Source organism: Ranitomeya variabilis, chromosome 3, assembly GCF_051348905.1.
Source record: "Ranitomeya variabilis isolate aRanVar5 chromosome 3, aRanVar5.hap1, whole genome shotgun sequence".
Taxonomy (NCBI): domain Eukaryota; kingdom Metazoa; phylum Chordata; class Amphibia; order Anura; family Dendrobatidae; genus Ranitomeya; species Ranitomeya variabilis.
Genome location: NC_135234.1, coordinates 633,720,344 through 633,737,624, shown reverse-complemented (window position 1 = coordinate 633,737,624; position 17,281 = coordinate 633,720,344). Strand labels below are relative to the sequence as shown.

Genomic DNA, 17,281 nt, shown 5'->3' with positions numbered 1-17,281 from the left:
TTTCCAAGATGGTTCACTTGGTACCTTTGCCCAAATTGCCCTCCTCCTCTGAGCTGGTCCCTCTATTTTTTCAGAATGTTGTGCGTTTGCATGGTATTCCTGAGAATATAGTGTCTGACAGGGGTACTCAGTTTGTGTCTAGATTTTGGCGGGCGTTCTGTGCCAGGATGGGCATCGACTTGTCTTTTTCGTCTGCATTCCATCCTCAGACTAATGGCCAGACTGAGCGTACTAATCAGACCTTGGAGACTTACTTGAGGTGTTTTGTGTCCGCTGATCAGGACGATTGGCTTGATTTTTTGCCATTGGCAGAGTTTGCCCTTAACAATCGGGCCAGTTCTGCCACTTTGGTTTCTCCATTTTTTTGTAATTCAGGGTTTCACCCTCGCTTTTCGTCCGGTCAATTGGAGTCTTCGGATTGTCCTGGAGTAGATGCTGTGGTTGATAGAATGCATCAGATTTGGGGACAGGTTGTGGACAATCTGAAGTTGTCCCAGGAGAAGACTCAACAGTTCACTAATCGTCATCGGCGTGTCGGTCCTCGTCTTTGTGTTGGGGACCTGGTTTGGTTGTCTTCTCGATTTGTTCCTATGAAGGTCTCGTCTCCTAAGTTTAAGCCTCGGTTTATCGGCCCTTATAGGATTCTGAAGGTTCTCAATCCTGTGTCCTTTCGTTTGGACCTCCCAGCATCTTTTACTATTCATAATGTTTTTCATCGGTCATTGTTGCGGAGGTATGAGGTGCCGGTTGTTCCGTCTGCTGATCCTCCTGCTCCTGTGCTGGTTGAGGGTGAGTTGGAGTATGTGGTGGAAAAGATCTTGGACTCCCGTGTTTCCAGACGGAAACTTCAGTATCTGGTTAAGTGGAAAGGCTATGGTCAGGAGGATAATTCTTGGGTGACAGCATCTGATGTTCATGCTCCTGATTTGGTTCGTGCATTTCATAGTGCTCATCCAGATCGCCCTGGTGGTTCTGGTGAGGGTTCGGTGCCCCCTCCTTAAGGGGGGGGTACTGTTGTGAATTCTGTTTGTGGGCTCCCCCGGTGGTGTTTTATGGTAGTGCCACTTATTTGCCTTCTTCTATCCTTGATCACCTGTTGACACCCATTAGGGGAGTTTCCTATTTAAGGCTGCTTGGCTGCTGGTCTGATGCCGGCCAACAATGTATCAGTAGCATTCTGTTGCATTCTCCTGCCTCAAGATCCTGTTCAGCTAAGTTGAATTTTGTTTCTAGTTTATGCTATTTTTGTCCAGCTATTTGCAATGTGACTCTCTGTAGCTGGAAGCTCTCGTGGACTGAAATTGCCACTCCAGTGGCATGAGTTGTCACTGGAGTTTTAAAGTAATTTCAGGATGGTGTTTTTGAGTAGTGTTTTGAAGTTGACCGTGAAGTGACTCTTTCCTGTACTTCTGCTATCTAGTAAGCGGACCTCACTGTGCTAAATCTGCTGTTCATCCTACGTATGTCTTTTCCTCTTGACTCACCGACAATATCTGTGGGGGGCTGCTATCTCCTTTTGGGGTTCATCTCTGGAGGTAAGGCAGGCCTGTATATTCCTCTGATAGGGGTAGTTAGATCTCCGGCTGGCGCGTGGTGTCTAGGGCATCGTAGGAAACACTCCCCGGCTACTTCCAGTGTCGTGTCAGGTTCAGGTCACGGTCACTTTAGTTCCCATCACCCGAGAGCTAGTCCGTTGTTATTTTGATTTCCCTGCCATTGGGAAAATCATAACAGTACTCCATTACAGCTTGCTGCTGCTCACACAACCGCTCCAACATATGTAACGTGGAATTCCACCTGGTAGGTAGGTCACATATGATGCGATGTTCTGGCAGGCGGTGTCGGCGCTGCAGAGCCGCAATGCGCGATTTTGCCGTGCTGGAACGCCGCAAGTGAGCACACTCTAGGTGGACCTTGTGCAGCAGTGCATCAAGATCCGGATAGTCCCTCAAAAAACTCTGCACAACCAAATTGAGCACATGTGCCAGACATGGGATGTGAGTGAGGTTGCCGAGGCCCAGAGCTGCCACCAGATTTCGGCCATTATCACACACTACCATGCCTGGCTGGAGATTCGCTGCCACAAACCACACATTGCTCTCCTGCTTGATGGCATTCCAGAGCTCCTGCGCTGTGTGGCTTCGATTCCCCAAAGAAATTAATTTCAAGACGGCCTGTTGACGTTTGGCCACGGCTGTGCTCATGTCGGTCATAAAAGGTAAACGTTCATCACGGGTCCATGTGGAGGTGGACTGTGACGGCTCCTGCAGCGATGATTCTGAGGAACTGGTGTAAGAGGAGGAGTCAATGCGTACAGAATGGATTCCTGCAATCCTTGGAGTGGGCAGGACACGTCCTGCGCCACTCGCACGATCTGTACCCGGCTCAACAACATTAACCCAATGGGCAGTGAGGGAAAGGTATCGCCCCTGTCCATATTGACTGGTCCACGCATCGGTGGTGAGGTGGACCTTGCTACTGACGGCGTTCAGTAGCGTGTGTTTTATGTGTCCCTCCACATGCTTGAGCAGGGCAGGGACAGCTTGCCTGCTGAAGTAAAAACGGCTGGGCACATTGTACTGTGGGACTGCCAATGACATCAAGTCACGGAAGCTGTCAGTCTCCACCAGCCTGAATGACAGCATTTCCAGTGACAGAAGTTTGTCAATGCCTGCAGTCAGAGCCTGTGCTCGTGGGTGGTTTGACGAGAAAGGCCGCCTTTTCTCCCATGCCTGTACTACCGATGGCTGTAGACTGGGCTGGGAGTGTGTGGATGACTGGGAACGTGGTGCTGCGGGTGGAATTACAGTGGGTCTCTGGACAACAGGGCCAGAGGTTCTTCCACGGCGATCCTGGGAGGAAGCCGAACCAGCTGCGTGTGAGCTGGAGGAAGAGGCAACACGAGCTGAAGAGGTGGTAGCTGCCGCTGTTGGTTGGCCTAGCTCTTCAGTGTGTTTTTCTAACTCCACCGCGTGCCTGGTGCGCACATGTTTCCACATGTTGGAGGTATTGAGGTTGCTGACATTTCGACCTCTTTTGACTTTGTGATGACACACCTTGCATTTGACATAGCAAATGTCATCTGCAACTGTGTCAAAAAAGGACCAGGCACTGCAAGTCTTGGGAGCGCCCTTTTTGGCTTTTGGAAGAGACATGCTCCGAACGGGTGCCAAAGCGGAGGCTGCAGGATCCGCAGTCTTCCCCCTCCCTCTGCCTCTTTGGCCCGTTCGGGGAATCTCTTCCTCAGAGCTGCTCCCACCACCTTCCTGTCCCTCACGCCAAGATGGGTCAAGGACCTCATCTTCTACACTACCCTCTGCCACCAACTGCTCCTCCTGGGTAGTCTCAGCAGCAGAGCACGCACCAGAAAGTGGCACCTGAGTGTCATCAGCGGATGCGTCCTGCGATGTGGTGACCGGAGGCACTGGCCCACCCGCCTCTTCAGAGGAAGAGAGAAAAAGCGATTGGGCATCACTGCACCCTGCCTCTTCTTCCATTTCTCCAATGCTGCTTGGCTGGCCCCCTGTTTCCAAGCCAAGAGATTCAGAGAACAGAAGTAGTGACGGCTCCTGTCCTGGGCTCTCTGTCTGCCTGGGCAATTTGGCAGGTGGTGAAGAGACAGATGGCTGCTCTCCAGTGCTCTGTGTCTGAGAGGATGTGGCACTAATTAAAGTCGATGCGTTAGCTGCCATCCATCCGACAACGGCTTCAATTTGTTCTTCACGCAGCAGCGGTGTACGGCACTCTGCGACAAAGCTGCGCATGAAGGACTGTTCCCTGGTGAAACCTGGTGCTGAGGAGTCACCGGTGCCCGCAGCAGGCACAGAATCCCCACGTCCTCTCCTTGCTCCGCGCCCACGCCCACGTGCCTTACTCCCTGCCTTCTTCATCTTGGTTGACTGATAAAGATAAGCAGAAAAGTACTAACGGGTAATGGCTTTGTGTGCTTATTCCTGAACAGCTCCTAACAGGTATAAGTGCAGCGCCCCAAAGTCCTGGTCGTTGCAGTACTGTTGCTCCGCCACTAAGGGGGGCTATGGTACGTCTGATGGCACTGAAGGAGTTCACCTGACCAGGTATCACAGACACCAATACATTTCACAGTCTGGCCTCCAGGGGGAGCTAAGGGCACTATGCATTAGGCCACTCCTCACAGTCTGGTAAAACTGGGGGTTGGATAGGAAGTTAGATGAGAAAGCTGACTGGGTTGGAACCAGGCAACACCTTGTGGCAGAGGGTGTTGTAGGGGAAGATTCAGAGGGGTCCCTGTCAGGGGTGGGATCCTGACAGAGGCCTAGCAACCAGAGAGAACGTTACGGGACCGCACCTGCACGATATAGCGGCGGTACCCCAAGAAAGGACAAGAAGCGAGGTTTATTGTGCTGAGTGAGAAACGAGATCAACGCAACAAGGAGAATACCAGTAGGAGTCGTGCTGTAAGACGAGGCAACATCCTACTGAGGCGCGTAACTGGTGGCCGGAACGCCGAGGAAGTATAGAGCTCCAGGCCAAACTTCAAACCTACGGCAGGACAGTCAGTTATAGGCGGGCTGTCTCACCCAATTGACCTAGGAAGACACAGGGGGGTAACAACAGGAGTGGGGCGACGCTAGAGTCCCGGAAGAGCTCCGAGCCTCCCCGTCATACGGGTGCGTCCTAACCATAAGATCTGGGGGACGAAGAAGAACATCAGAATCGAGTTGTGAGGGAACACGAGAAACAGACACAACAGTTGTGGGGACTATCCCGTAAGCACAGCAGGGAAGGACCACAACACACAAGCGCTAGAAGGTAGGCACAGATTTCCACCTGCAAAGGGAACCCTGGAGGTGCCATCGGACCGGCCGGACTTGCGCAGCCTGGTTAACCGTATTCCGGACTGAGGACCCTGAAGCCTTCAGTAAAGAGGTAAAGAGACTGCAACCTGGTGTCCTTGTTATTTACTGTGACCTGCACCGCACCATAACATCATCACTATCCACACCTTTTATTGGGCGCCCCTCAGCAGGGTCACGGGCCGGGTCTAGCCACCGTGACAACCCCAGAGCAGAGACTCAGAGGCCCGGTACCGGGTACCCCTCGGCCCTGCGGCAGTGGGGGCGCTGCATAAGAAACACTAATTTTCTAAAGTGTGGACTAGACTTTAATATGAGCTAATGTGGCCTACACAAATGTAAAGTGGTGTGTTTGGTGAACTTTATTATTTATTTATTTTTTTGGGGCTAAACTGACAACAGAGAGAGCTGCAGTCACACGGAGACCGTGCAGACAGCCGTAAACGGCACTGCAAGGCCCAAAAACCCTCCTCTACGTTATCCTATGTAGTGTTTTTCCACAAGTTAGCTGGATACGGGTGGAAAGACACTAATAGGAATTTTTTGAAAAAATGTGCAGCAGCCTGCACTACTTAAAACAAAAGGAAAATTGATTTGACGGTATGACGCAGTGAAGAACCCTGAGCTGGATACAACCAGGCTATGGCTGCTCACAGACTACAGGGCGAGCTGCAGTCACACGGAGACCGTGCAGACAGCCGTAAACGGCGCTGCAAGGCCCAAAAACCCTCCTCTACGTTATCCTATGTAGTGTTTTTCCACAAGTTAGCTGGATACGGGTGGAAAGACACTAATAGAAATTTTTTGAAAAAATGTGCAGCAGCCTGCACTACTTAAAACAAAAGGAAAATTGATTTGACGGTATGACGCAGTGAAGAACCCTGAGCTGGATACAACCAGGCTATGGCTGCTCACAGACTACAGGGCAAGCTGCAGTCACACGGAGACCGTGCAGACAGCTGTAAACGGCGCTGCAAGGCCCAAAAAAACTCCTCTACTTTATCCTATGTAGTGTTTTTCCACAAGTTAGCTGGATACGGGTGGAAAGTCACTAATAGGAATTATTAGAAAAAATGAGCAGCAGACTACACTACTTGAAATAAAAAAAAAAAATAGAACAGTATGAGGCAATGAACCACCCTCCCTGAACTGAATACAACCAGCTACGGCCTATGGCTGCACACAGACTAGAGAGTGGGCTGCACTCACACACACACACACACACAGACCTTGCAGATCGCTGTGAAAACAGCGCTGCAAGGCAAAAGCAAGGTGATTAGTAGGTGAACACAGCGGTTGCTAAATTAGCCTTTGAAAAGAACAATGAAGCAAATCGCTATCTCTAAACTGGCCCTCAGTCAGCAAACAGCGTCCTGTCACTAACTGAATTCACAGCAGAGTGAGCGCAAAATGGCGCCGGCGACTTTTAAACTGAAGCATGACATCATTTCAGCAGCCAATCACAGCCTTGCCAGTAGTTTCATGCCCTCCATGCTGAACAGGATGTGCCCACACTTGGAATCATTCTCATTGGCTGAATTCGTGCAAATTTGTGTAGTTTGAATCCTGGGAACTTCCGATTCCGGTATGCGATATGCGGCAAGTAACGGATCTCGGTATCGGAATTCCGATACCGCTAAGTATCGGCCGATACCCGATACTTGCGGTATCGGAATGCTCAACACTATTCTTTGTGTAAAAATCTTGCAGATTCCACTGATTCTTTTCCATACCGCTTAGTATCTGTTACCCACAGTGCTGAACAGATGTCAAATAAGCACAAGAGGGGGGTTTAGGCTGCTTTCACACTAGCGTCGGCTCGGGGCCGTCGCTATGCGTCGGCCTGACGTGCTGACGCGCGTTGTGAAACTGATGCCTGACGAGGGCAGCGGAAGCAGTCTTACGACGCTTCCGCTGCCCAATTGTAGGGTCCGGGGTCGTACCAATTGTAGGGGAGCCAACGGTCCACCAAAACATTGTGTGGCGATACGTCGCAATGTGTCGGTTATGTAAGTCTATGGGGAAAAAAACGCATCCTGCAGACAACTTTGCAGGATGCATTTTTTCTCCTAAATGACGCACTGCAACGTATTGCAAACCACGCTAGTGTGAATGTAGCCTTAAAGACGCAGTCCCATCAAAATTTATATCTTTTTAATATATTGCAGTCATCATATTATATATCACTGTGAACTGTGAGGCAGTGACAGGTATTATATGCGAGGGACACCATGTATCCCCCAGGATGCGCATAGAAGCATATTAAGGCTACGTTCACATTTGCGTTGTGCGCCGCAGCGTCGGCGACGCAACGCACAACGCAAATGTGAACGCATGCACAACGCAGCGTTTTGTGACGCATGCGTCCTTTTTTTGCTTGATTTTGGACGCACAAAAAATGCAACTTGCTGCGTCCTGTGCGCCCTGACGCGTGCGCCGCAGCGACGCATGCGTCACAAAACGCAAATGCAACGTATGTCCATGCGCCCCCATGTTAAATATAGGGGTGCATGACGCATGTGTGAACGTAGCCTAAGGCAGCTGGAGTGTATTGCAGTCACAGGCATAGCTGTGGTTGCAATACAGAATAAAAGTAAGTGTGGACTTGGACAAGCTATTTGCCCAAGACAGATTTAAGAACAGACTGTCTTGACTCCCACCTGCGATCAGGAGGATACTATTTGTGAGTTACGTTGGACATTAAAGACACTTTGTTTTGAACTTTCCTGTGGTCACTGCCTTCTATGACATTGTGTCATTAAAAATCTAAGCTCTATGTAGAAACAGGAGGTCAATTTTCCCTCCATGAGTCATCACTGAAAAAGTCCCTGGCAGGGGAGGAAGAGGTAGCACTTGGGCCAGGAGTTGAAAAGGGAGACGACTCTTTCAGGAAAAAGAGACTACCTGTTTCCACATAGAGCAGAGGAAAGAGAAGAATTAGCTGGGTAGCAGAGCAAAATGAGCAATTGTAAGTACACAGTGCTATATAATATGATGATCGCAATATATTAAGAGGATAAAAAGTTTGATGGGAGTGTTTCTTTAAGGTAGAAAATAATAATTATAATCAGTGTACTAGCCTCTATGCCGTGCAAAGGAGGCATCAGTCAACCAGGAGGAAGCGACGTTGGCCAGGGAATAGAGCTGGAGTGACAGAGGAGAGGCTTCAGATCTACCATAGCTCTTCATCCTCCTTTGCATATCAATTTAAATTTTGATTTCTCAGTAACGGAGGAAAGGACTGGTCATGTAAAGGTATTGCTGGACTTGCCTTTCACAGAGGCGCATGCACGTATAAATAGGAGTGTGAAATCCCGCTGACAGATTCTTTTTAAATCCTCCTCTGCTCCAACTCCAATTCTCCAGTTTTTGTTCACTTGTGCTACAGCAATCACCTACATCATATATAGTACATCCATATGACTACTGCAGCCAATCAATAGCCTCAGCAGTCTCATCTCATACATACAAGCTATACTGCTGAGACCAGTGATTGGCTGCAGCAGTCATGTGAATACATGACATGTCATTACTGCTGCAGAATAATAAAAAACAAGTTTTTTTTTCCGTTTTTTTGGGGGGGAACTTTAGACCTGCTGTTCCAATATATTCATTTAAACTAGCTTTAACCTCTTAAAAGAATTATGGAACTTCAGAATATTTTCTACAGCTACATCTGACCACGTCAGACAGGGGAGTTGTTAAGAAGAATCATAGCAGACAGTAATATGTGTGGTGGGCTGTACTCGGCAGCCCTATATACAATGACTGGAGCTGAGGTGAGCATGATCAACCTTCACGTTAATTACACAGGCTACAGCCCCATTACTGGGGTCTCTGTGGGCCCAGCGGTCTGATCCCCAGCATCCAATACGTTAGTCCCTATCCTGTAGATAGCGGATTACTTGACTATGTGGGAATAACTCTTTAAGCTGGCGATTCACACAAGGTAATAGTCAATATGGCCGATTGTATAGTTTGGAGATTATACACAAATGAATGTTTACAATGGCTAATGGTAGGCTACTGTTTGCCAAAAATGTGATCTTTCAGGTAGGACTTGTTAGGCTGTTGGATGAAGCTGTAAAGCATAATTGGGCAAATGTGGAGAATACATTTTCTTTTTTAAAGCTTTTTAAATATCTACATATTCTTGTCACTACAGAGGCCAGCGATCAACCACCAGTGATACCGCCCTGGTGGACTCAAGGAAGTCGAATAACCAGTAAGAACTTTTTTCTTTTATTTGGAGCAGATAACTGTAAAAATCTAACAATAGGAAACAAATTTACCAATATTAAAGGTACATTCTTATTGTAAACTTTTAGAGCATATCCAAGGTATATGCCATAAATGCCTGATAGCTATGATTTCCATCTTCAGGTCACTTGGCGTCTGCCAAAATGGGATTTGGTTGGTGATGATGACCCATTTTCTGGTTGCTGACTAACACATTCTTTATATGGCAGCTTGTTCTGTTCTTTCTGTACCTCCCATACTCTTCAACAGAAAGAATTCTTAAGATGGGAATACCCTGCATATTTCAATATTGTTACAGAAACATCCAACATCAAATGAACAGCGCTCCACTCGGGTGTAAATATCTCCAAAAGGTATTTTATTTAGCCATGATACAGCAACGTTTCGACCATGAATTGGTCTTTTTCAAGCATACAATACAGCATACTGGGGTGTCTTAAATAGTGTGAATACCACCTGTTGCACCAATCACTACTAAGCACCACCCACACACAACAATCAATAAAAATAACACATATAACAAACATCAAACATAAATATATACATTATCAATCAGCTTTCACATATACAACACATAATCATAATAATAAATACAAAACAAGAGATCTCTCCTTTGTTTGTCTCATGGTCGACGAATCCACTTCAAGCATCATTGTTTCCATAGGGACCACCAGCGAATCAGCCACGTTGTGCACATGTTGTCATAGATACAGTGAAGTCCAATCCGGAGTATCGGCGCCAAGAAGTTCAGCAGCCTATCACTTTACTTAATCTATATAGCACAGCTGTTTTACCCAATGCGGAAGCTCCTGTCTGAATCCGCATCCTGCGTCAGAGACCTGGGTTTACTGCCGGGTCACTCAAGTTCCACAGTGACGCACCATGAGGGCGCAGGCGCACAGAACATAGGATGAGCCCCTCCACGTGACCGCAGTGGGGGCACGCCCAAATCACTCAGCGCGCCTGCGCCACCACACAGCCGCCCCATACGAACACAACCAAGCCCGGTCATCAAGGTAACCCATATGACAGATCCCAACAGAGACACCTTGCAGACGCGCAGGCGTGCAGCACTCCATCTATTCATTTAAATAATGCGAGACCAATCCTCTAACGTCTCAATTCATCCAGCCACCGACTGTCCCATCAATCTCCTATAGAAACAAAACAAAAACAACATAACCATGCCTGGGAGATCTGCTTGGGTCTGTAAGGTATTTTTTCTATTTTGATGATGATAGGAATGTATCAATTATATATGCTGCCTGGGTGACCCTGTTGGATTGCGATCGGGCAGAGCGGTTGTTGATGGCGCATGCGCGTTGTACTATTATGACGTGCTCCTACTGCAATGGCATGTTGGGGTTTTCGTCTGGAGTGCTGCGCGCCTGCGGGTCTGCAAAGTGTCTCTGTTGGGATCTGTCATATGGGTTACCTTGACGACTGGGCTTGGTTGTGTTCGTATGGGGCGGCTGTGTGGTGGCGCACGCGCGCTGAGTGATTTGGGCGTGCCCCCACTGCGGTCACGTGGAGGGGCTCGTCCTATGCTCTGTGCGCCTGCGCCCTCATGGTGCGTCACTGTTGAACTTGAGTGACCCGGCAGTAAACCCAGGTCTCTGACGCAGGATGCGGATTCAGACAGGAGCTTCCGCATTGGGTAAAACAGCTGTGCTATATAGATTAAGTAAAGTGATAGGCTGCTGAACTTCTTGGCGCCGATACTCCGGATTGGACTTCACTGTATCTATGACATGTGCACAACGTGGCTGATTCGCTGGTGGTCCCTATGGAAACGATGATGCTTGAAGTGGATTCGTCGACCATGAGACAAACAAAGGAGAGATCTCTCGTTTTGGATTTATTATGATTATTTATGTGTTGTATATGTGAACGCTGATTGATAATGTATATATTTATGTTTGATATATGTGATATTTTTATTGATTATTGTGTGTGGGTGGTGCTTAGTAGTGATTGGTGCACTGTGTGGCATTCACACTATTTAAGACACCCCAGTATGCTGTATTGTGTGCTTGAAAAAGACCAATTTATGGTCGAAACGTTGCTGTATCATGGCTAAATAAAATACCTTTTGGAGATATTTACACCCGAGTGGAGCGCTGTTCATTTGATGTTGGATGGTCTTGGAATATCCAGGAAGGTTCCCTGGACATGGGATGGGCGCCCCATTGAAGTGAGTGCTGTCAGCCCCTCTTTTTTTCTATGTTACAGAAACAATCACATAACATAAAATGTACGGTACATCAAAAAGTACAATAATGACCAAAACATCATAGTTAAATGCTGCAGTGTTTCAGTCAAAACCATACTTTAAAAGCCACAGGGGACTAAGCTGCTTGGGAGACTTGTTGGACAGGCGGATCCCCAGCAGCTTCTCCCTGCCCACTGCCTTAGAGTGACAGGTCTGTGCCTATGTGCGTCTATAAATCAAATAATAAAGCTGAAGAGAGAGCGCAAGTAGTGTCTTATCTGATAAAGAAATAAATTATTGTATGTATGCTCACCTGATAGGGTTGTGACAGTCACAACTCCAGTATGTGAAGGCTGCTGCCGGACCACCAATAAAATGCCACACTGAAAATGAGTACGGTGGTTCAGAGTCAGCGCTGCCCAAGGTTCAAAGGTGTAATCACACACAAGGTTAAAGCATGAATGCGTTTTTTTGTGTCAATGCGTTTCAAGGTCTCCAAACCTCTTCATCAGGACCAAACCACAATGATAGCAACTATTGAGACACGTTGACACAAAAAAACGCATTCATGCTTTAACCTTATGTGTGACTACACCTTTGAACCTTGGGCAGCACGGACTCCGAACCACCGTATTCCTTATAGTCTGTATGTGCGCCTGTAGGCAGAGACCTTTCAATCCATGGTGGACAGGGAGAAGTTGCCAGGGACCCACCTGTCTGACTAGGCTCGGCCCCGCTGGATTTAAAGTATGTTTCTCTCTGAAATGCTGCAGCATTTCAGAGTCAAACATACCTGGCTGAGATAATACAGCCATTGCCTGATACAGCATGCACTTTAATACTGATGAACTACCCTTAAAATAGTAGGTCATCAATATCACATTGCTGGGAGCCAACTCTTACCATCGCTACTGACTAAGAGATTGAAGGGGCAACTGCAAGTCAGAAGTTGCACATTTCCGGAAATTGTGAAGTGGCTGTGAATACCACTTCAAACTCTTTCGTATTCATTATGCTAGTAGATAAATTCTAGTACCATCTTCTATACGTACCGATATGTGCCATATCCATTCTGTCCCAACCTAAATAGTTATTTGGTGGCGATGTCAGGAGTAGGACCCCCATTGATCTGATATTGATATGCTGCGTGTTGGTCACCCATACTAAACTGTATGTATCACTGCTGTATTTCAGATGAAACAAAGGAGGCGACAGAAGACCCAGAACCTGAACAGGAATAATGTCCACAAGGCTGGCACTCTGGATACTGCAAGAGTCTTAATAAATTCTAGGGACTGCGTACCAAATAGATAACTGACAGACCGGTGTGGTCAGGCTTAATCTACATTACAAACAAGGGAGCATACACATTAGGTCACAGTTGCTGATATCATCACGATCAACCCACCATCTGATGTGTATGGGGGCTTCAGACTCTCCTCCAACATCATCAAGAATTTAACCTATAGAACCTTGTATTCTTCTATGAGATAAGATGCTGCCAGCAATGACTGGCAGTGGCTCGCTACACTCCCCCCGAAACAGGCATTCATTTTATGGTGGAAGTTGGAAAAGATAGCTGTCAGCCGAATTAGTGTTTGGCCTCCAGTTATCTATGGTGTATGGGGGATTCTTACCTGTTAACTAAAAATATGAAATTGAAAATTGCTAAATTTCATGTTTCCCTTGTTTGTAATTTACTAATTTAGGTCCTTGAAATGTAATAAATAATGTAGCATGTGAATGTATATTTTAAAGCTTTACATTATGATTGTATTTTTTATGTTATACAAAGTGCATATCCAATTATAGAATACCCAAACGACATCCCCCAGCCTATTTGAGCATGCTTTTTCGGTAGCTGGGGAGTCACAGAGAAAAGACCATTGCTATGTGAGTGTACCAGTGCTGTAGATCAATTTAGGGCACATCCAGTGTCAACATTTTTTTCCAAACAGCCTACTTTCTGTGTTGTCCATCAAATTCATAATGTTGTATAAAGCATCTATCACAGAGATTTTGTTACCTATATATTGCATACTCCATAAATGCTTGATTATTGGGGCTTTAAGCATTGGGACTCCCATCATTCCCCTTAATAGGGACCCTAGTCGCCAGAGAAATGGTAAATACAAGAACAATCTCCATTCAAGTCAACAGTGATTATGGTATCAGCCTTATATTTACTTACATTACTCCCTTATATAGCGCCATCACATTCCACAGCGCTTTACATACATTATCTTCACTGTACCCATTGGGGTTCACAATTTAGATTCACTATCAGTATGTCTTTGGAGTGTGGGAGGAAACCGGAGAATCCGGAGGAAACCCACACAAACATGGGGAGAACATACAAACTTCTTGCAGATATTGTTGGTGGGATGTGAACCCAGGACCCCACATCTTAAAAGTCACATTGCATCTCTATAATTACATCCATAGTTGTATTGAAAATAACTATTCTCTACAAGCCCTTCATTATATATTTGATCATTCCAACCATATACTCCCGTGTGCATTTCTTATGGGGTTTGATAAGTAGACAGGACATTGTGAATGTTTTATTTGTCACACAGTTGGGGATGTATGGCCAATGTCCCTACAGTTAATTCTAAGTATCCTTATGGCTCCTTACAAAATAAAAAACAGTAAATGAATAACTATGCACTAATGTTGATAGACGATGTACGAGTCCTGTTCATACAAATGTTTATGGCCAGAAACAAATTTGGTCCCTTCTAAATTCTAGTTTGAACTGTTTGCATGAGGTCTTATCATTTATTAGACATGATACAAGTTGTGAGGGAGTTCATTCAAAGTAAAACTAGGATCCAATTTTGTCTTTGTTTTACAAAAATGAAAAATTACATTGTATGGCCTCATTCAAGCGTCAGTTTTTCATGTATGTGATTTATCTCTGTAAACATGTACACATTATAATCTATGGAGCTGTTCCCATGCCTGTATTTTTATTCGGACCCTGTATCTGCAAAAAATATTTGGAGACATGTTCAATTCTTATCCGAGTCACAGAACAACATTCCCCATACAAGTCCATGGATCGGTGAAAATCAATGGAACGCTAATGACAATCAGACTATTTTGTTTCTTTTTGCAATCGAGAAAAATAGCTGACTTCTGAATAAGGCCTAAATCTGCATAAAATAATAAACTGCTCAAAAAAAATAAAGGGAACACTTAAGCAACAGAATATAACTTCAAGTAAATCAAACTTCCATGAAATCAAACTGTCCACGTAGGAGAACACTGTTTGACAATCAATTTCACATGCTGTTGTGCAAATGGAATAGACAACAGATGGAAATTATGGGCAATTATCAAGACATACTCAATAAAGGAGTGGTTCTGCAGGTGGGGACCACAGACCACATGTCAGTACCAATGCTTTCTGGCTGATGTTTTGGTCACTTTTGAATGTTCGTTGTGCTTTCACACTCGTGGTAGCATGAGTCGGACTCTCCAACCCACACAAGTGGCTCAGGTAGTGCAGCTCATCCAGGATGGCACATCAATGCAAGCTGTGGCAAGGTTTGCTGTGTCTGTCAGCGTAGTGTCCAGAGGCTGGAGGTGCTACTAGGAGACAGGCCAGTACACCAGGAGACGTGGAGGGGGCCGTAGGAGGGCAACAACCTCAGCCTTTGTGCAAGGAGGAACAGGAGCACTGCCAGAGCCCTGCAAAATGACCTCCAGCAGGCCACAAATATGCATGTGTCTGCACAAATGGTGTGCTCACAGCCCAACACCGTGCAGGACGCTTGGCATTTGCCACAGAACACCATGATTGGCAAATTTGCCACTGGCCCCTATGCTCTTCACAAATGAAAGCAGGTTCACACTAAGCACGTGACAGATTATACTCACCCAGGGGCGTTCCCGCTGTCGTCCCGTCCGATGGGCGTCGCGGTCTGGTCTGGGGCCTCCCACCATGACGTCCTCTTCTTGTCTTCACGCTGCGGCTCCGGATCGGAACGCCCCTGGGTGAGTATAATCTAACCTCTTTTTCTCATCTTTCAGGATACATTGGGGGCTTATCTACAGCATTACAGAATGCTGTAGATAAGTCCTTGATGCCGGTGGGCTTAGCTCACCTTCGATTTTGGGGGTGACAGGTTCCCTTCAAGACAACATCCCCATGTTTCTATATCTTTACTCCAACACTAATAAACACCCGAGGCTCATTAGTCGTATATTTATATGTACGGGATTAGAATATGTCTTTTAAAATCATTGAATTCAGGAAAGTTATCCCCATGACAGACTGGGGAAGTCGTGTATAAAAAATATATCAGTACAGAACTGAGCTCCAAGGTGTCAGACGTCCTGAGGCCGAGTCCAGCAGCTCACACTTCCGTTGTTTTCCTTTGAAGAAAAATGTCCAAATAAAGGTCCTCATTTCCTGGACCCTGAAGGTCAGACATTTTTGTTTTTAGTTTGACAGATATGTCATCAGGAAAAGGTTGCCATCTTTACCAAAAAGAAAACCCAGCCATGTTTATACAGGAAGAACTAGAGCATGAGTATGAGAAAGTAATAAACTCATCCCATAAGCATAAAGCCTGGTTATTGTATGAGCTCTCTGCTGTGTGTGGGCCATAGTTTACTTTTCTAAGGGTACTGTCACACAGTGCAATTTTGATCGCTACGACGGCACGATTCGTGACGTCGCAGCGTCGTATGATTATCGCTCCAGCGTCGTAGACTGCGGTCACACGTTGCAATCACGGCGCTGGAGCGATGCCGAAGTCCCCGGGTAACCAGGGTAAACATCGGGTTACTAAGCGCAGGGCCGCGCTTAGTAACCCGATATTTACCGTGGTTACCAGCGTAAAAGTAAAAAAAAAACAAACCGTACATGCTCACCATCTGATGTCCGTCAGGTCCCTTGCCGTCTGCTTCCTGCTCTGACTGAGATCCGGCCGTACAGTGAGAGCAGAGCGCAGCGGTGACGTCACCGCTGTGATCTGCTCTCACTTTCCGGCCGGCAGACAGTCAGAGCGGGAAGCGGACGGCAAGGGACCTGACGGACATCAGATGGTGAGCATGTACGGTTTTTTTTTTTTTACTTTTACGCTGGTAACCACGGTAAACATCGGGTTACTAAGCGCGGCCCTGCGCTTAGTTACCCGATGTTTACCCTGGTTACCAGCGAACGCATCGCTGGATCGCTGTCACACACAACGATCCAGCGATGACAGCGGGAGATCCAGCGACGAAAGAAAGTTTCAAACGATCTGCTACGACGTACGATTCTCAGCAGGGTCCCTGATCGCAGTAGCGTGTCAGACACTGCGAGATCGTAACGATATCGCTAGAACGTCACGAATCGTGCCGTCGTAGCGATCAAAATTGCACTGTGTGACAGTACCCTTAGGTAAAGAACTGTGTAACATGTTTTACATTATTACAGAGTGACTTATGGTAAAGGAAGAGAAAGAATTAATTCAGAGTGAGTTACGCACTGGACTAGGCACAAACATATTTTGGCGAGTGTGCTGTCAGTGTGCGCCATGGACTGCACAATAACAGTTTGTTAGTGCAGCTGAGTTTCCACATGAACGAATCACAGTATGTATTAGTCTAATATTGCAGACAAGACAGTTCTGTTTTTAATAGCTCCTGACAGATTCACTTTAATGTATGTATTTTATCATGCTCACATACTTCCTGTTTTTATTTGTGGACCGTGTATCCTCAAAAAAAAAAATCTGGAAAAATTGATTAAAATTATCCACACAAATGTATGTGAAAATCAGAGATAGCAAGCATTACAATCCATGTGTTCATAACTAAACATTATAATGTATAGAAAAAGCTTTGTAATTTATTTATTTATTTACTTTTTTCATACAAGAAAATCACTGATGGTAAAAACTGACACACGGACCATGATGAAAAGAGGACTGTTTTTTTTTTCAGACAAATCACTGATGTCTGAATGAGGCCTAAGGCT

General features: G+C 46.2%; 1 protein-coding gene across 2 annotated transcripts in view; it reads left to right on the top strand.

Moving 5' to 3' along the window:
• The window catches only part of LOC143816756 (uncharacterized), a 110,248-nt gene extending 95,557 nt beyond the window's left edge, over positions 1–14,691 (top strand). For both annotated transcript variants that reach the window (XM_077297522.1, XM_077297523.1), the window contains exons 4-5: positions 9,001–9,060; positions 12,502–14,691. In XM_077297522.1, coding sequence (XP_077153637.1) covers positions 9,001–9,060; positions 12,502–12,548 — 107 coding nt within the window. In that variant the 3' untranslated portion in view covers positions 12,549–14,691. The remainder of the gene's footprint in view (positions 1–9,000; positions 9,061–12,501) is intronic.
• The last annotated feature ends 2,590 nt before the right edge of the window (positions 14,692–17,281 follow it).